The 19,304-nt window shown below is 34.1% G+C and overlaps 2 protein-coding genes across 3 annotated transcripts; both read left to right on the top strand.

Moving 5' to 3' along the window:
- Nucleotides 1-5,601: 5,601 nt before the first annotated feature.
- Nucleotides 5,602-10,180, top strand: LOC114376298 (probable inactive receptor kinase At5g58300). Of its 2 annotated transcripts, none has more exons than XM_028334363.1 (4): nucleotides 5,602-5,758; nucleotides 5,940-6,205; nucleotides 7,634-8,984; nucleotides 9,234-10,180. In XM_028334363.1, exons 2-4 carry the CDS (start codon nucleotides 6,173-6,175, stop codon nucleotides 9,860-9,862), a joined length of 2,013 nt encoding a protein of 670 aa, XP_028190164.1. In that variant the 5' UTR covers nucleotides 5,602-5,758; nucleotides 5,940-6,172; the 3' UTR covers nucleotides 9,863-10,180. The 2 variants fall into 2 exon arrangements, with proteins under 2 accessions (XP_028190164.1, XP_028190163.1); XM_028334362.1 differs by having other exon boundaries at nucleotides 7,631-8,984.
- A 1,437-nt stretch (nucleotides 10,181-11,617) lies between these two features.
- LOC114373969 lies at nucleotides 11,618-13,905 on the top strand. The gene is made up of 2 exons (XM_028331547.1): nucleotides 11,618-12,426; nucleotides 13,574-13,905. Exons 1-2 carry the CDS (start codon nucleotides 11,693-11,695, stop codon nucleotides 13,587-13,589), a joined length of 750 nt encoding a protein of 249 aa, XP_028187348.1. The 5' UTR covers nucleotides 11,618-11,692; the 3' UTR covers nucleotides 13,590-13,905.
- Nucleotides 13,906-19,304: the final 5,399 nt, after the last annotated feature.

The following is a 19,304-nucleotide window of genomic DNA, read 5'->3' as shown; positions in this document are numbered from 1 at the left end:
ACATGATGAATTGAGTTTTTGTGTGATTTATTTGAGTTTAGAATTGAGTTCATTTAATTTTATTATTTCAGATTTTAAATATGGATTCTTGTGAATTTAATGTTGATGAGAATGACAATGAGAGTATTGATGTGGATGCGAATGAAAATGTTATTCATGAAGATGAACCTATTGAGTCTAAAATGCCAAAAAAGAGGCTAGAAATTATTCATCACATGTGTGGAATTTTTTTGAGAAACCTATTATGCATAGTGATGGAAAAGTGAGGAGTAAATGCAAATATTGTTTGAAAGATTATGTGGGCAGTGACAATAAGAATGGGACTTCAACCTTACAATGTTATATTGGGAAATGTGATGTATATTTGAAGATGCGTTCTAATAGTAATGTTGGAAATATTATTCTCGATCATGCTGGGAGATTAAGAAATAAAAAAATAGATCAAAGTGTGGTATATGAGATGATATATATGATGATTATTGAGCATGATCTTCCATTCTCTTTTGTTGAACATAGAAGGTTTAAAGAGTTATTACAATATTTGCATCCTGATGTGAAGGTACCCTCTAGGCGTGTTGCTATCATGAATGTGAACAATTTGTATGAATCTGAAAAGAAAAAATGAAATGCATATTGTCTAAAGTCCCTAGTAGAATAAGCTTGGCATTTGATGTGTGGACATCTTGTACTTTTGAGGGTTATATTTCATTAACTGCACATTATGTTGATGCAAATTGGAAGTTGAATAGTAAAATGCTTAATTTTTCTCATTTTCCTCCTCCACACTCGGGACATGAGATGGCTAAAGTTATATATGGTTTTTTTTGGAAGAATGGAGGATTGAGTAGAAAATATTTTCATTAACTCTAGATAATGCTTCTTCCAATGATAAAATGCAAGACTATTTGAAGGAAAGACTTCTTTTGCATACTAATAGTTTAGTAAGTGGTGGTGAATTTTTTCATATCCGATGTTGTGCTCACATTTTAAACCTTATTGTTCAAGAGGGGATGAAAGTAGCCGGTCCTGCTGTAAACAAAATTAGAGAAAACATTAAGTATGTTAAGGGATCAAAGGGTAGAATGAAAGTTTTTAAAGCTTGTGTTGCAAAAGTTGGTAGTATTCATACAAAGATGAGTTTGCGCTTAGATGTCATTACTAGGTGGAATTCTACTTTTCTGATGCTTGAGAGTGGTATATCAACGTGCTTTTTGCAGTCTTGCATTTGATTATAAGAGCTATTCAAGTTGTCCTACTAATGAAGAATGGGAGAGAGGACAAAAAATGTGTGATTTTTTGCGTCCTTTTTTTCAAATCACAGAGTTGATATCTAGTTCCTCTTACCCAACGTCTAATTTGTATTTCAAGCAAGTGTGGAAAATTGAATGTTTATTGCTTCAAAATTTGAGTAATAAAGATGAGTTGATTAGAACAATGACAATTGATATGTAAACAAAGTTTGATAAATATTAGAGTGATTATAGCAATGTGCTTTCCTTTGGGTGCATTCTAGATCCACTATGTAAAATCAAACTTTTGAAGTATTGTTATTCAAAACTTGGTCTTGATCCAATATATTGTCAAGCAAAGTTGAAAGTTTTGGAGCACAAGTTGTATACTCTATATAATGAGTATGTTCAAATGTATTCCAAAGAAACAAGACGCAATGTTGGTTTAAGTCAAGGTTCATCACAAGAGACTATGGCTACTACTAATACTATTAGTATTGCTCAAGTTGATGTTATGGATGTAAGTCAAGGTTTCTCTTAATTTTTTTAACTACCAATCATTTATTCTTATTTACTTTGACTTACTATTTTTTATTTTGGTGGAATTAATGTTGGAGTTTATACAATTTGAAGATGAAGATATGTCACAAGTGGGTAAATCTCAACTAGATACATATTTGGAAGAGGCAAATCTTTCAAATAAATATCATCCCAATCTTGATGTTTTGCAATATTGGAAGGACAATAAAGCTGGGTTTCCAGATCTATCATTATTGGCTTGTGATATTTTATCCAAATTACAACGGTGGCTTCCGAATCAGCATTTAGTATTGGCTCACAGGTGCTTAACAAATATCGAACTAGACTTCTTGTTGACAACGTACAAGCCTTGATATGTACTAAAAATTGGTTACTAGGATTTGATATGCAAGGTAAATAATGTGTGTAATAATTGTTGTCTTTTAATCACTTAACTTGACTTTATTCTAATATTTATTATTATTTTAAGTTTTAGGAAAAGAAAATGAAGATGTGCAGATGGACAAGACTCAAACTACTTCAAATATGAAATCATTTGTTGTTGGACATGTTTAAGTTTCATATTTTAGATTTATTGCTTGGATTTTCTTTTGTTAAGACATTATTTATTTTATTGATGTAATTGACTAATTGTTGAGATTTTTTTTACATTTGTATTGAACTTAATTTGATCGTGTTGTATTTTTTATTAAAATTGAAATTCTTTTAAAATTAGGCCCGCAGACCAACTTGTTTGACTTGCGGGGACCGCGGGGTGAGAGCAGACTAATTTATTTGATCCGTGTAAGAATGCAGGGCGGACTGACTCGGTCCGCTGCCAATGCAAACTTATATGGACGAGCCTTACGCGGGGCAGGCCAGCCCGCTTACCCACCCCTACCACTCACACACTCCTCCCTCCCCTTTGCGACCACCATCTTTGTTCTCATCAACAACATGCAGAGATAGATCTGGTGCTCACCAACCCAAATTTGTCTTTTTTTAAAAAAAAAATGATTTCATTTTTATTGGATTTTGTTGTTCATCACCTCTCCTCCTTTTCCTTTAATTTTTTTTTTCCTTCATGGCAGTTGCTTCCTGCGGGTCTCTGCTGGGGAGAGATAAAAAAATTATTTTTTTGAAAAACAATACAGATCTTAGTGGTTACTCCAAATAGTAAATATTAGAAATATCAAATTTTAAAAATAAGATCTTTTAAAAATCACGATTGAAGATGCTGTTGATATAATAAATATAAATTTTAGTAGAAGACTTACTGGATAGTATGTGACTTAATTAGTTAATTATATACTATTACCTATAAAAGTTAATGTTTTAGTATTATATTATATGTCTATAATATTCCGTACACTACAACTGAAGACAAATTATGATAAAAAGTAATTTCTAAATTTTAATTTTAAAGGTTATTTTTTCCATCAATTTTTTTTAAAAGTACGTAAAGCGACATGGGAGGCTAAAGAATATAATACGCAATTTCAATTTCTATGGAGAGAATCCATTGACTTATTTTAGTCGTGAATAAAATATAAGCTAAGTGTAATTTTGAATGAAGAATATTAATAAGATGCAGACTTGTTGATTTGATGTTCTCATATGCAATGTCGTGGACTGAATATGTCTGAATCGCAAAACATTTTCACTTTAGATATTGTATCCTTGTATCCTTGTCATGTATAAGCGTTAAATTGTTAAATAAAATATTCACGATTGGATTTAGGAAATATTTATTTAATAATTTTTCATGATGAAAGAAATCTTAATTATGAAAAAGGATGAACTAAGTTTTTAGGTAATATTTGATTGATTTACATTTGAGTGTATTTCATATTTATACATTCTATTTTAATTTAAATATTTATTTTTTTTATTTTAATTCACTTTCACACATTTTATATTCGTTTAAACAAAATTCATCCTTATTACAAGACAACTCACTGCTTTATAAAATTATAATTTTATTTTATCAAAAATTACTCCGTGATTATAGCCCTTGTCATTATATAAATTCCCTTGCAAAAGAAAAAAGTAAGGATTTTTTAAAATAAAAAACATTGTCAAGAAGAAAGACAACTAATTTTATTTCATGTTATAGTCACTTGAGATTAGTCTAATCAAGTAAACATTATGAAAAGCTAGACAAAATATGACAAAGAATGGTCTTTTAAATCACATTTTCATGATTAGATAGAGTATTTTACTAGTAGTTATTTTTTGGAGGTAAACAACAGTTATGGAATTTCATTTTACTAGTAATTATTAAATATAAAAATATATAGTAATTTAAAATTTTTAAGACATTAAATTAATATTACACTATTCCGAATAATTCACTCAAGCACAACTAAACAAGCAAGACAAAATAAATTTAGGACATAGTAGTATCAATCAGAATGTTATTTAAGTGTGTCATAATTATAAACATAGTAAAGGAAAAAAATAAATAAAAGATAAGCCCCAATCAAATGTTGTTGGTCACTTGATGCATGTGATTTGGTGATAGATTCTTTTCTAGGATTCTACTAAAGGCATTCACAGCCTCTAGTTACCTGTCAAGAGTCATTAATTGATAGTAGTTAAGATGAAAAGGAAGAGAGATGAACATGAAAATGAAAGCAAAGTTGACAACTTTTTCATATTTCCAAAACTAGCAATTTCGAAACTGGCCTTTTTTATCAAGAAAATGCTGGGTTTATAATTTTGGTGCCAGGTAATAAAAATTAAGTTAATTAATTTAAAGTAACCATCAAAATAAGTGAAGTTTAATACAGTAGCTCAAATAATCCGATTAATAGTGGCGTAGCATAAATTAGATTAACAAACTTAAAACAAGTTATTTTACTCAGCTCAATGTAACTCTAAATAAATCCGTAACTCTAAAATTTCATAATTAAGCTATTATAATTACAGCACTAATTTTTCAAGTGTAGGAACATATTTTTACGTTTGAAGTAATAATAGATTTGAAGTTTTAAACTAAATAGTTAAATAAATTGCTTAAATTAACATTGTAAAATTTTCATTATGTAAATTAGTAGAAAATACCAACAAATTACCACTAGTCTACATAAAAGTTGAACTAAATCATTATTTTATTAATAATTAAAAAAAATACTTGATCCGTCAAGCTAACGTAAATGCCGACCTAAATTTGCACACTAATTTATGGTGGTCTTTAGGTAAGGGAAAATCATTGTTGTAAATTTTTTTTTTGTTTTTTTATTGATAAATATTGGTTTGATTATAATGTTAGTTTTTGTTAGAAGAAAGAATCAAATCTGTTATTTTTTTCTCTTTTAATCCTTCAATTTATATTAAATTTCTTTTTTTTCTGACTGAATGAATCATAAATGTAGAAATAAAAAATAAGAAATATAATAAGCAATGCGATATAATGATAAAAAAGAGAAAAAATATCTATAAACATATAAATATAGTTAAGAAAGGGGTGGAAGATTACCAATATAATGTGAAATAAATGATAAATAATTAGATCTTTTAATTAATGTGATAAGAAGTTTGATTTTTAAATTTGTAGATATAAAAAACTCAAAAAATATATTAATAAATTTCAATCTCTTAAATAATTTTTCATATCTCACAATAATGGATACCTTGGAAAAGTTAGAAAATATAGCAAAGAAGAAAATGAGTAGAAATTCACAAAAACCATAAATTTGTTTTTTTTTTTTTTCAATTTTCATGTTGCATTTCTATTTATTTAAAATTTTGGAGAGAGAAAAAAAAAACATAATAGAACTGATAGAAGACTTTTTCATCTTAGCCGTTTAAGGAGTCGTCATCACAGATAATCATAGTACGTATGCATTGTCCTCACTCTCTCTCCTCACTCCCACTCAACTCTCAAACTTTCAGTTACAAAAATGATAAATAAATAAATAAATCTAAAAATTGAATAAAGAAAGTCTCAACCTTTCTCTTTCTCTCTCTCTGGGTAGGTCAAGAAAGAGAAGGTTGAGTTTGAGGAGGTTAGTTTCCGTTCCATTCTGCATTGCTGTAAATTTATTAATTTTTTTTTGTTTCTTCTTTCTTTATTTCTCTATCTTCATTTATTATTTATCTGCAAAAACAATAAAAATCAAGTCACTTTCTTCCATGCTTTTTATTTTTAATGAAGCTTCTGTCTTCTGTTTCTGTACCTTGTTGCAGCTGCTGCTTTCTAGCTTAAAATGCTCCTCAATTTCATCCAAATTCCCTTGCTTTATGGCCTCTTTGTGTTGTACATGCTCTTCCCAATGAAACCCACTTCCAGATTGTGTTAGTAACAACTAGTTGAGAATCTGAAGCATAAGCACCCCCACCAACTTCAATTTCTGCTTTCACCAAATGCTACTTCTTGTGCTGTTTCATCTCTCTGAATTTGTGAAGTCTGAGACTAACACATGCTTCTGAACCTCTCCCATGCTTCCTTTCAGGTGATTGTTTACTTAGAAATTTGTCCTTTTTCACTTTCTCTCTCTCTTTGCATATTCAGTGATACAGTGGTACTCCTAATTTATCATGCAGATCTGGGTTGTTTGAGTTTTTGTTTTTCTTCTTAGTGAATGCTTCTCAACATTGGGGTCTGGAATGTGCTTCCAAGCAGTTTTGTTTTCTTCTTGATGATAATTATTATGTTTGGAACACTTGGTTTTGGTTTTTGTTTAGGATCTGAAGGTAATTGAGGAGTTTTTTTTTTTTTTATAACTTTTCACATTATTGTAAGTTTAGTAGTTGAACTACTTTGACTGTTTCTGATCTTGTAATTTCCTTCACTAATCTACCAAATGGGGTATGCTTTGAAGAAAAGTTTCTCCAGTCATTTTTTTCAATGTAGAAATTCAAGTCATTCCTCTTCTTTGGTAGCCAAAAAAGGGGAAAACAGGAGGGAAGCTTGTGTTGGTTGGTGGTTGGCTAGAAAATTATGTGTTTCAGAGAATAAAGAACAGAAATGTTAGTTCCAGTTATTGAACAGTTTATGATGTTGTCACAAAGTTAAAAAAGCCTACTCTTAACCCCTACTATTCTCCTAGGAGTCTAAGACTTAATTTTTCAGTGAATGTTGTCCTTTCCTTGGCTTCTCCCTCACTTTTCTCTTCTGCCAAAATTTTGGAAATTCTTTTTTGTTGCACATGAATCATGTCCTTCTCGTAGCAGCAGAAAATTTCATTCTCTTTCTAACTAATCTTTCTTTGTGTTGTCTAGCATAATCTTATGTCTGCAAAATTAGGAGGGATTGATTATTTTGATAAACCAAGCATTGTCCATTTCCTTTCTTGCCAAAGCTTTCTTAACAAATTGTCTTCACTGCTGATTGTTCTTTGTATTTGCTTTATAATTTAGGGATGAGCATGCTTAAAGTGAGAATTTTGACTGTATTGAGTACTTTTTTTTTTGGAATAGTTGTCATTTTGATATGTTTTCCTCTCCGGTGATTGAAAAAGATCCAAATGATGTAAGTATTTTTGTTCCACTTCATAGAACTTTTTTATTTCCTTTTTTCATCCTGTTGCTTTTCTCCTTATATACTGTAAACATGGATGCTTCTGCTATTTTACGGGATTTAATTGTTTAGAGAAGATACTTAAAGGTTCAATGTTATAAACTCTTGAAAAATAATTTCCTTTTAATGGTGAAGATCTTACAAGTAAGCAAAAGGGGACAGCAAAAGTTTATCTGGGGCTTGCAATTGACTATATGTTTCTCAATTAGTATGCTTCCTTTTTATTAATCTTGAATGGTTTTGTTTCAATTGTTATTTTCTGAAATGCTGTCATTATAATTCTACTACCTGAGTTTATTATATATTGTTTCTTCATGCTGCTGGATCCTAACTTTAATTTATGGTTATGGTACTAAAGCAGGAAAATATGAAGGCCGGAAAAGTTTACTCCAAATTTAATTGTCGATATCTTATTCCTTTCAGTAAACAACTCCCCATGAAGTTCTGTTCTACTTCAGTGGCTTCTTTTCTTTTTGTCATAGTTATTTTTTTCCCTCTAGCTATTGCTGATCTAAGTTCAGATAAGCAAGCCCTTCTTAATTTTGCTAATGCTGTCCCCCACCGTCGAAACCTTATGTGGAATCCATCCACCTCAGTCTGTTCATCTTGGGTAGGCATCACTTGCAATGAAAATAGAACTCGTGTTGTTAAAGTCCGGCTCCCTGGAGTTGGACTAGTTGGCACCATCCCATCCAATACACTTGGCAAGCTTGATGCTGTGAAAATTATTAGCCTTCGCTCCAACCTACTCAGTGGAAATCTTCCTGCTGACATTGGTTCTCTTCCTTCTCTTCAGTATCTCTACCTCCAGCATAATAACCTTTCTGGTGATATACCTGCCTCATTGTCTCCCCAACTCATTGTACTTGATTTGTCATATAACTCCTTCACTGGTGTTATTCCGAAGACATTTCAAAATATGTCAGTATTAACTAGTTTGAATCTCCAGAACAACTCTCTATCCGGACAGATACCTAATCTTAATGTCACTCTGCTCAAGCTTTTGAATTTAAGCTACAACCATTTGAATGGCTCAATTCCCAAAGCTCTTGAGATTTTTCCAAATTCTTCCTTTGAAGGAAACTCTCTCTTATGTGGACCACCTTTAAAGCCATGCTCTGCAGTTCCCCCTACACCTTCTCCTGCCTCGACTCCGCCCCCATCAACTACTGGAAGACAAAGTTCAAAAAACAAGTTGAGTAAAATAGCTATCATTGTTATTGCTGTTGGAGGAGCTGTGGTGCTATTCTTTATTGCTCTTGTTTTTGTTATTTGCTGTTTAAAGAAGGAAGATAACAGAGGCTCCAATGTAATTAAAGGGAAAGGTCCTAGTGGTGGTAGGGGTGAGAAACCAAAAGAAGAGTTTGGAAGTGGGGTTCAAGAACCCGAGAAGAACAAGTTGGTTTTCTTTGAGGGAAGTTCTTATAATTTTGATCTTGAGGATTTGCTGAGAGCTTCGGCTGAAGTTCTGGGGAAGGGTAGTTATGGTACTGCATATAAGGCCATACTGGAGGAGTCAATGACTGTTGTGGTGAAAAGATTGAAAGAAGTTGTGGTAGGCAAGAAGGACTTTGAACAGCAGATGGAGATTATGGGAAGAGTTGGACAACACACAAATGTTGTGCCACTTCGCGCTTATTATTATTCAAAAGATGAAAAGCTTTTGGTATATGACTATGTCCCAGGTGGCAACCTACACACACTCTTGCATGGTATGCATTTATTTTCCTTAGTTTCTGATTTTCTGCTAAATATTCAAAATTCTAAAATTAAACTTGTTTTCTTTTATCCCTTTTGCGGGTTTGTTTAATTTCTTTAGAGATCATTTGGATGTTTGAAGTCCTTTTGGACAATTTTATTTTTTATCTACAGTTGTAATTTTCCTTGTAATAGTATCTACTAAAGCCAGCTAAAAATAAATGCATCACTTTACCTTAAACTGGATTTCAATTTGATTGCAGGTGGTAGGACAGGTGGAAGAACTCCATTAGACTGGGACTCCCGAATAAAAATATCCCTTGGAACAGCCAAAGGTCTTGCCCACATTCATTCTGTTGGTGGTCCCAAATTCACACATGGAAATATCAAGTCCTCAAATGTCCTCCTCAACCAAGATAATGATGGCTGCATTTCTGATTTTGGCCTTGCGCCCCTTATGAATGTTCCTGCTACCCCTTCTAGAGCTGCAGGTTATCGTGCTCCTGAGGTGATTGAAACCCGTAAACACTCTCATAAATCAGATGTGTACAGTTTTGGTGTCCTCCTTCTTGAGATGCTTACCGGGAAGGCTCCTCTCCAATCTCCAGGACGTGATGATATGGTTGATCTCCCTAGGTGGGTTCAGTCTGTTGTTAGGGAAGAGTGGACGGCCGAAGTTTTTGACGTCGAGCTAATGAGGTACCAAAACATTGAAGAAGAAATGGTGCAAATGTTGCAAATTGCCATGGCTTGTGTGGCAAAGATGCCAGATATGAGACCTAGCATGGATGAAGCAGTGAGAATGATCGAAGAGATCCGGCAATCTGACTCAGAGAACCGACCATCTTCTGAAGAAAATAAATCTAAGGACTCAAATGTTCAGACTCCATAGATTAACAGTGCCTTTTGCTTAACCAGGAAGTGACAATAAAATGGTATATAAGAGTGCATGCTTGATCAACCTTTCTGTCCAATTGTTCAATATTTCTCACAGATGTTGTTCCTCGAGTTATTTTCTCCTGTAGTTATGTTGCTTTCCTTGAATTCTTATGTATTAACATCCCGATTCAATTAATGATCTTGATTCAAGCACATTTGGTCCCTTGTAATTGTTGTTAAGCTGTTTTAACACCAATGGATATGTGTATTAGATCACCTTATCATGCCATCCATGGCTAGGTAATGTTGATAAAAAAAATCAACCTCTTCAGTCTCTTGTTCCTTAGGTGACCATGGGGCAGTACATCAATAATGCTTTAAAAACAATATATTCAGTTTAGTTCTTTGTGGCTCCTCTTTAGTTTCCTTCCCTTCTAAACAGGTTTCTCTATTTCCCTCTCTTTGGGGGAATTGGAGCGGCTACAGTCATCAGGGAAGGCATTAAATGTAACTTAATATTTCAGTTGCTTGCATGTTGCTTTATTTAATAAAAGATATAATGAAATTACTCTCATCCCACCATTGGCACAGCACAGATGATGTTAACAAGAGAATCATGAGTTCTGATGGAGACAATAAACTCCCGAAGGATAGAACAAGGTTCATATCATCAAAAGGGTTGCCAATCAGAACCACCAGTTCAGCAACAATAATGAAATTGGATCTTATTTGTCACTTACTTTAGAAATGGAGTTTAGTTAATCATTGAGAAACATGGTAGCAATAATGCAATTGGATCTTATTAGTCTTTTCTAGTTCTAGATTAAGTCTCACTTGAGAAAATGTATCAATAAGAAGACATGATTGTATGTGTGAGCTCCAACATCACATAAACAGAGGAGAAAAAGTTAAAGAAACTAATCCTGACACACTAAGTGATGAGCCTTTACAAGATAGTTGATTTTGATATCTTTCAACAATGTGAAGAATACTTGTGTACTCTTACGCTTCTCACTGCACACTTCGTGCATCACCAGACATAGTTGCTCTCTCATTTGCTAAGAAAAAATTATATCCAATGCCAATTTTGTGAGGGAAAAAAAAGGTTATGATGTCACAATATTGTGCATCTAGGTCATTGGGTACATGTCCCAAGCTAAAGAGAATAATAATTTTATAAAATTAATGTTATATTATTATTAATTTATTTCTAGATTTTTTTTATCATTAATATATAAGAGATATAAGTGAAAAAAACGTTATATTGAAAAACTAAAATATAATATATTGGAACAAAAAAAATTTCTTACCTGACAATTGTAATGGGACGGAGAAAATATATTTTATTCAATAATCATTTAAAAACTACTCTTTTTGACGCAACCTTCAATTTATGTATCTATATATAATTAATGTTATAACAATAAACATTGATTGTCTATTTAAATGTTTGTTCACATAGCATTTTGCTTTTTAACATACTATCGATTACTCGATTGCATTCGTCTAATAGTCTCTCTTTCTCTATCCTAATCTGTTAAATATCTACATTACATTATACGAATGTATTAATTAACCAACTAACTAACCAAGTATTTTTAACTATACATGTCAACTATATATAGCTAGGCGAAACTGCATGCCCCTCTAAGAAACTCTCTTGCCTCTATGTTTATCCGCCACCATTGATTTACCATATATAGCTTTGTGCATTTGTGGTAACAAAATCTTTGAAGTTAAAAAAAAAAAAAACAACAAAAACCGCCATACAAATAACCAATATTCTAGATTTATCATGTTAAACTAAGTAACGTTCATTGGACATAGGTGTGGTGGTGGTGAAATGGAGGAGGGAAAGAGCAAGTCTACATTGGCGAAGAATCCGAGCCGCAGCCGGAATCCGAGCCGGCGTGTGGCCTTGGACGTGCCCTCCCCTCGCCACATGGGCTCCACCCTCAGTGGCATCCATTCCTCCATCGACCACCTTGACAAGGGACGTTACCACCCATGTTGCTTTGCATGTTGTGCATGGTCATGCCTTATTGTGTTCATCTTAATCATAGCCATTCTCTTTCTTGGTATTACCTACTTGGCTTTTCTCAAGTCAGGGATGCCAAAAATTAACGTGAGAGCCTTCAACATAACAAAGTTTCAAGTTGATGATGGGTCACAAAAGATGAATTCGGTTATAGGCTTAGGATTAATATTCTCTAACAAGAATGATAAGCTTAAGCTTTTGTATGGGCCTCTTGATGTTGATGTCACTAGTGAGGATGTGCTATTGGGGAAGAAAAAACAAGGTGGCTTCTCTCAAAAGCCCTTGAATGTCACCAATTTGGACATGACCATGACATTGGAAAATGCCGATGTTGACAAGTATGCCGCTGAAGAGTTGAAATCAGACATCAAAGCCTATGAGATGGTGTTTGATTTGTATGTGGGTGGACACATTGGTTTTCAGGTTGGGAAATTGCAGATGAATAATGTACCCTTTCTAGCATCTTGTAATCAAATCAAGAGGGAGGATGTGGATTTTGGAAGAAAGCCTGAATGTGAAGTTAAGCTGTTTGCTGCCAGGTAAAATTTAATAAACTATGTGTATGTTTATGTTTGGGTGCACAAATTTTGGTGGTTAACTAAGAGGCATATGGTTTAAGAAAATGTTTTCTATTTGTTTTATAAATTATAAATTACGAAAATATCATAGTGGACAAGATCAATAGCAATGTCAAAGATAATTCTGAGTTGGGTCATTTAGTTCAAAAGTGTAGGAGGTTGTTAGTGAGTAATTCATCTTATGTCATTGGATTTGTTAAGAGAGTTAATGGTGTTGTCCATTAACTTGCTAGGGTGACACATTTTTATCTTGTCTCTATACTTGTTATCCATGTTATTGTTTATATTGAACAATTAGTTAGTGATGAATAAAATGATATAAATATTTTTCAGTAAATTTTTTTTCTAAAATATCATCTTATTTTGACATCATTTTCTGTTTTCAAAATTTTGTATATTGGAAATACTGAATTAAAGGCTAGTTTTTTTTGGTTTTTTTTTCCCTAATGATATGTGCCAATGGGCCAGTTACAAATTAAAAAATATATATTCTGGTGTAAATAGTTTAGTGATTATTTTAAAAAATAGAAGCTAATTAATTTATATTTGTTTATGATCATAAAGATTACTTTTTATATGAAAAACAGTTGATTTTATGAAAAAATATTCAAAATATTTTCTGATTTTAATAAGATTTTAGATTGTTTTCATCTTTTGGTTATTTTGAAAAACTAAAACAAACACAAGAAAAAAAAACTGTAACAAACAGACCCAATATTTGTGACAAAATTTCTTGAACAGTTAATATGGAGTATGTTTTATATAAGTTGGTAATGATTCCCATGAATATTTGTATGTAACATGCGTAGTGAACGCTCCATTGGTTTGCAGTAATGCAAATGAAATTAAATAAACACAATTTCTCCTTTGGAAACAATAGAAATTAAACATTGCATTTTCTTTCTTGCCATGCCTGAATGATGTTAGTTTGAGGAATCAACTATATATGTTTTGATGTAGTGTAACGTGTAGCTGTATTATGTATACATATTATTTTTATGTCATTTTTTACGTAAATTTTGGAGACGACACACACACAAAAAAAAAAAAGCAAACTAACTAATATACTAACGACTTTCTTAATTGTTTGTGTACAATTTTGGCGCAGGCCTTCAACAAACTGAAGAAAGCAATTACAAACAAGTTTAGCTTAAGCAATTTTATCGCATCTTTCATAGGTGGACAAGTAATTTATTCATAGGGATGACAGTTTCTGCAAATAGCCACCTTTATTAACAAGCCATTACAGCCATGCATGAACATCTTTGAAGTTTTTCAGTTTTTCATTCTAGATAAAATTCAGTCTTACTAATTAGACCTTGTTCATTGTGGACATGTATATATGGTCTAATTAAAGACCTTGTTATCAATGTTTCAACCACATATATAGTTGGAGAGTAGACAAAGCTAACAAAGAAAAGAAGATTGATTTACTAATTAGACCAAACTTCTTGATCTTCCCCATTTTTTGCTTCTGCAGAATTAGTTCCTTGAAGCTCTAGATGGACAGAAAGGCTTTCATTTTCAGTGATTACCTGTGAATCATATAATCATATCATTAAAAGTGAAAATATGGCAATAAAGTGAATTGAAATGGGGTTATATGTTTAATGACAAAAATAATCAAACAAAATACAAGGGATACATGAAAAGAGAACACAATAAAACCGCAACTGTGAAACTTACTGTCAAAGGGTAGATTAGCTAGTGTTACATTCTCTAGTTGGTGGCTGTTAATAATCTCTGTAACCACCTGTGTTCGGCATAGCAACATAAGAAGCATTTTTAGAATCAGAAAAAGCATGTTGATATTTGACAAACAAATAACAAAGTAATGAATACGGCTAGGACATAACTTAGGTGGGGGGACATGACTCAAGTCATATTGGGATACGACTCCGATACAGCTTCAGCTTGAGTCATTTTCTGAATTTTTTAAGTTTTTTTTAATTTTAATATTTTTAAATTGAAATTTCAAAATTAAAAAATGCCAAAAGGACAGGAATTAGGAAAAAAAACATTATTTCTCATTTTATTAACGTACCGAAGACATATTGTATTTTTAATTTTAAAAAATTTAGTATATCATCGTATCCATGTCTGTTGTATTCCATATCTAGGCTTCACACGATGAATTTTACAATCGCTCATTACCATTATTTGCAAAAGGCAAACAAAGATATAACTACCTCTTCAAATCAGCCAAATATTGTTTTGGAATAATCTCTAGCCTTTTGTTTTCCTCATCCACGACAGCATCATGAAGAGCTTGCTTTGCCAAATCATTGCAATTGACATACCATTGGGGCTTTATCATGGGCTCCACAACATCCTTCTTAGCATTTTCACATTGGCATGCTATTTTCGTTTTACCATTTATCAGCTTTTCCCACTTCCCGCTTATATTCTTTTGTTATTCTTTTGTTAGATTAGTTGATTAGTTTTATGTTGTAACTAACTACATAGCTTCTCTACCAAGCTTCACTCCATCTTGTATATAAGGATACTGCTATATTCAATAAAGTTGCTTAAGCTGGTTTGATCATATTGCTTTGCCCTTGCCATTTTCTTTTCTCTGCATATTTATCAATTTGTTATGGTATCAGAGCTCTTCTCTTGAAGAGTTCTGTTGCGCCACTTTGATATCGATCTTCTTCTTCATCTTTTATTTTCATTCCGTTTTCGATTCAGCCATGAGCGAAAGAGTAGAGCATACGTCTAGCATGGATAGTTGTCTCTATCTTCACCCAAGCGAAAATCCAGCAATAGCTCTCGTATCTCCAGTGCTGGATTCCTCCAATTATCATTCCTGGAGTAGATCGATGATGACAGCCTTGAGTGCCAAGAACAAGGTTGAATTCATTGATGGAAGCATACCGGAACCACAAAAATCAGATCGAACATATGACGCATGGCGTCGCTGCAACAATATGGTTGTTTCCTGGATTGCGCATTCAATTTCAACACAAATTCGACAAAGTATTTTGTGGATGGACAAAGCTAAAGAGATATGGCGTGATCTGAAATCACGATACTCGCAAGGAGATCTCCTTCGAATCTCCGATCTCCAACAAGAAGCAGCCTCGATGAAACAAGGTGATCTTTCGGTTACTGAGTATTTCACTAAATTGCGAATTGTATGGGATGAATTAGAGAATTTTAGACCCGATCCTGTTTGTTCTTGCACTGTGCGATGCACGTATTCTGCTCTTACTGTTATTTCGCAGAGAAAGCTTGAAGATCGAGCGATACAGTAGTTCTTGCACGGTTTGAATGAGCAGTATAGCAACGTTCGTTCGCATGTTTTGCTTATGAATCCATTACCTACAATATCAAAGATCTTCTCATACGTAGCACAGCAAGAGCGACAACTATTTGGAAGTAATCTCATGGCAGGCATCAATTTTGAAACTAAGGGAAGTATGATTAATGCTGTGAAATTAATTTGTGATTTCTGTGGAAGAACTGGACATACTGAGAATGTATGTTACAAGAAACATGGTGTTCCTTCCAATCCTGACTGGAAAAGCAAAATGAATGGAGCCAAGGGAGGAAAGACATGTACCCACTGCGGGAGGAGTGGGCATACCATTGATGTGTTACAGGAAACACGGTTTCCCTCCAGGCTTCAAATTTTAACTCGGAAAATACCACAAACAACATAGTAACAGTGGATAGCAAAGTTACTAATGATCAAACGCAGCAACATGAGTTCCAAGAGGTTCGTTTTTCACCTGAGCAATACAAAGCATTGCTTGCTTTAATCCAACAACCATCCCATAGGAACTCAGCTTCTACTTCATTTGGTGTCAAACAAATAGCTTCTGTTTCTTCATGTTCTATCGAACCAGCTTCTGTCATGGGTAAATCTTCATCCTCTGTAAATCACACACACACAATCACTTCTTGGATTCTTGATTCCAGAGCAACTGATCATGTATCAGCTTCATTAGTCCACTTTCGTTCCTATAATCAATTGAACCCTCCCATTATGGTTAAGCTGCTAAATGGTCATCTTGTTTCTGCTACTCATTCGGGAGAGATATGCCTCTCAACCTCCATAGTCTTGTCAAATGTTCTTTATATTGCTTCATTCACCTTTAATCTTATTTCCATATCCAAGCTTGTTTCATCTACTAACTGTAAGCTCATTTTCTTTTCAACTTCCTGCATACTACAGGATATGAACACACAAGCGAGGATTGGTATAGTTGAAGTGAGAAACGGGCTCTACCATCTCATCCCAAACCATATAACTAAACCTTCTGTGCAGACTGCTATTACTCACCCACAATGCACCATCACACCCATTGACCTTTGGCATTTTCGCATGGGACACCCTTCCTTTGAGCGCCTACAATATATGCAATCCTCCTACCCTTTCTTGAAGCATAATAAAGATTTTGTATGTAACACATGCTACTATGCGAAACATAAGAAATTACCCTTTCCTTCTAGCACTTCACATGCATTATGTTGTTTTGATCTTGTGCATATAGATATATGGGGGCCATGTTCAAAGATATCTATGCATGGTCATCGTTATTTTCTTACCATAGTTCATGATCATTCTCGATTTACTTGGATTTTCCTTATGAACACAAAAGCTGAAGCACGAGAACACATTATAGCCTTTACCACGTATGTCGAAACTCATTTTAACAACAAGATTAAAACCATATGAACTAATAATGGCTTTGAATTTACAATAAATGAATTTTACAAGCTTAAAGGCATTATTCATCAAACATCATGCATTGAAACTCCTGAACAAAATGGTATTGTAGAAAGCAAGCATCAACACCTTTTGAATGTCACTAGAGCACTTCTTTTTCAAGCTAATCTTCCTCACAGTTTTTGGAGTTTTGCTTTAACCCATGTTGCATATTTAATAAATTGTATTCCCACTCCCTTCTTGCACAACATATCACCTTATGAAAAGCTTTATGGCTACCCATGTGACATTTCTAATCTTAGAGTTTTTGGATGTTTGTGTTACATTAATACAATCAAGGCTCATAGAAGCAAACTTGACCCACAAGCTCACCCATGCATTTTTCTTGGTTTCAAACCTCATACTAAAGGTTTCTTGGTGTATGATTTGCATTCTCATAATATCACCACCTCTCGCAATGTTGTTTTCTATGAAAATCATTTTCCTTCTCATAACGAAACACAAAGCTCACACTCTTATGTCTCTACTACACCTTTTATTCATGATAACACCATTTAGGAACCAATATCAAACTCACCTGTACCCACTGATCATAACCATGCTGAGCCACATTTAACCTTGCGACGTTCAATCAAAGACAAACATCCTCCCAATTACCTTCAAGATTATCATCAGTTTCTCACTTCCACTGCTACCAATTCAAGCTCCGTTCGATATCCATTACATTTGGTTTTGTCTTACTCTCGTCTCTCTCCTTCCTATCGTTGTTTTGTCATGTCAATTTTTGTTTCCACTGAGCCCACATCCTATGCCGAAGCTTCTCGGCATGATTGTTGGCTTAAAGCAATGCAAGCTGAGTTACATGCTCTCCAAACGAACAACACTTGGACTTTAACCGATTTGCCACCGCATAAAACAGCCATAGGTTGTCGTTGGGTTTACAGGATCAAGTATAATGCTGATGGGTCTATTGAACGATATAAAGCTCGACTTGTGGCCAAGGGGTATACTCAAATGGAAGGCTTAGATTTTCTAGATACATTTTCCCCAGTGGCAAAGCTCACAAGTGTGCGTCTCTTACTTGCTCTCGCTGCTCTCCATGGATGGCATTTGCATCAGCTTGATGTTAATAATGCTTTCCTTCATGGAGAGCTCAATGAGGAAGTGTACATGCAACTTCCTCCTGGTCTCATTGTCGATAATCCTTGCCAGGTTTGCCGCCTTCGACATTCCTTGTATGGGCTTAAACAAGCAAGTCGATAGTGGTTCACCCGCCTTTCCTAATTTCTTCTCTCTCATGGCTTCCAACAGGCCTCTACTGATCATTCACTGTTTCTTAGCTTTAATGGTAACTCCACTACTGCCCTTTTAGTTTATGTTGATGATATTGTATTGGCAGGCAATGATCTTGCAACTATTCGACATATCACATCTCTTTTGGATCAAGCCTTCAAAATCAAGGACCTTGGGGTGTTGAAATTCTTTCTTGGTCTTAAAGTTGCTCGATCCTGACATGGCATTCATTTGTCTCAGCGAAAGTATATCCTGGACATTCTCTCTGATTTAGGTATGCTTGATTGTCGTCCAAGCACAACTCCCATGGATTATGGTACCCGATTACAAGCCACAGTGGGTGAACCTTTTCCTGTTGATGCCTCCTCTTCTTATCGTCGTCTTGTTGGTCGGCTTATTTACCTCACAACAACTCGTCCCGATATTGCTCATGCCGTTCAACAACTAAGCCAATATATGGCTGCTCCGACGACTGCTCATTCCAATGCTGCCTCTCGAGTTCTTCAATATCTCAAGGGAACTCCTGGTTCTGGCATTTTCTTTTCTGCCACCGGTCATCTTCAACTAAAAGCCTTTAGTGATTCTGACTGGGCAAGTTGCTGAGACACACACCGTTCCATCACTGTATTTTCCATTTATCTCGGCGACTCTATCATCTCCTGGAGATCGAAGAAGCAGCCCATGGTATCTCGTAGCTCCTCCGAAGCTGAGTATCGAGCTTTGGCTTCAACCACTTGCGAACTTCAATGGCTTACTTACCTTCTTCAGGATTTTCGTGTTGCATTTATTCAGCCAGCTAACCTTTATTGTGATAACAATCCGCTATTCAGATCGCATCTAACCAAGTCTTTCACGAACGCACCAAGCATAT

The sequence above is a fragment of the Glycine soja genome, chromosome 11 (genome assembly GCF_004193775.1).
Source record: "Glycine soja cultivar W05 chromosome 11, ASM419377v2, whole genome shotgun sequence".
In the NCBI taxonomy this organism is placed as follows: Eukaryota; Viridiplantae; Streptophyta; class Magnoliopsida; order Fabales; family Fabaceae; genus Glycine; species Glycine soja.
The sequence above is the reverse complement of the archived record's forward strand: the minus strand, read 5'-3'. Positions and strand labels throughout refer to the sequence as shown.

Bases quoted from the DNA above. Each gene is read 5' to 3' on its own strand.
- LOC114376298 (XM_028334362.1), top strand. From the start codon at position 6,173: ATGCTTCTGAACCTCTCCCATGCTTCCTTTCAG. The intron at 6,206-7,630 runs GTGATTGTTTAC...ATGGTACTAAAG, and splicing joins TCTCCCATGCTTCCTTTCAG to CAGGAAAATATGAAGGCCGG. The intron at 8,985-9,233 runs GTATGCATTTAT...ATTTGATTGCAG, and splicing joins CCTACACACACTCTTGCATG to GTGGTAGGACAGGTGGAAGA.
- LOC114373969 (XM_028331547.1), top strand. From the start codon at position 11,693: ATGGAGGAGGGAAAGAGCAAGTCTACATTGGCGAAGAATCCGAGCCGC.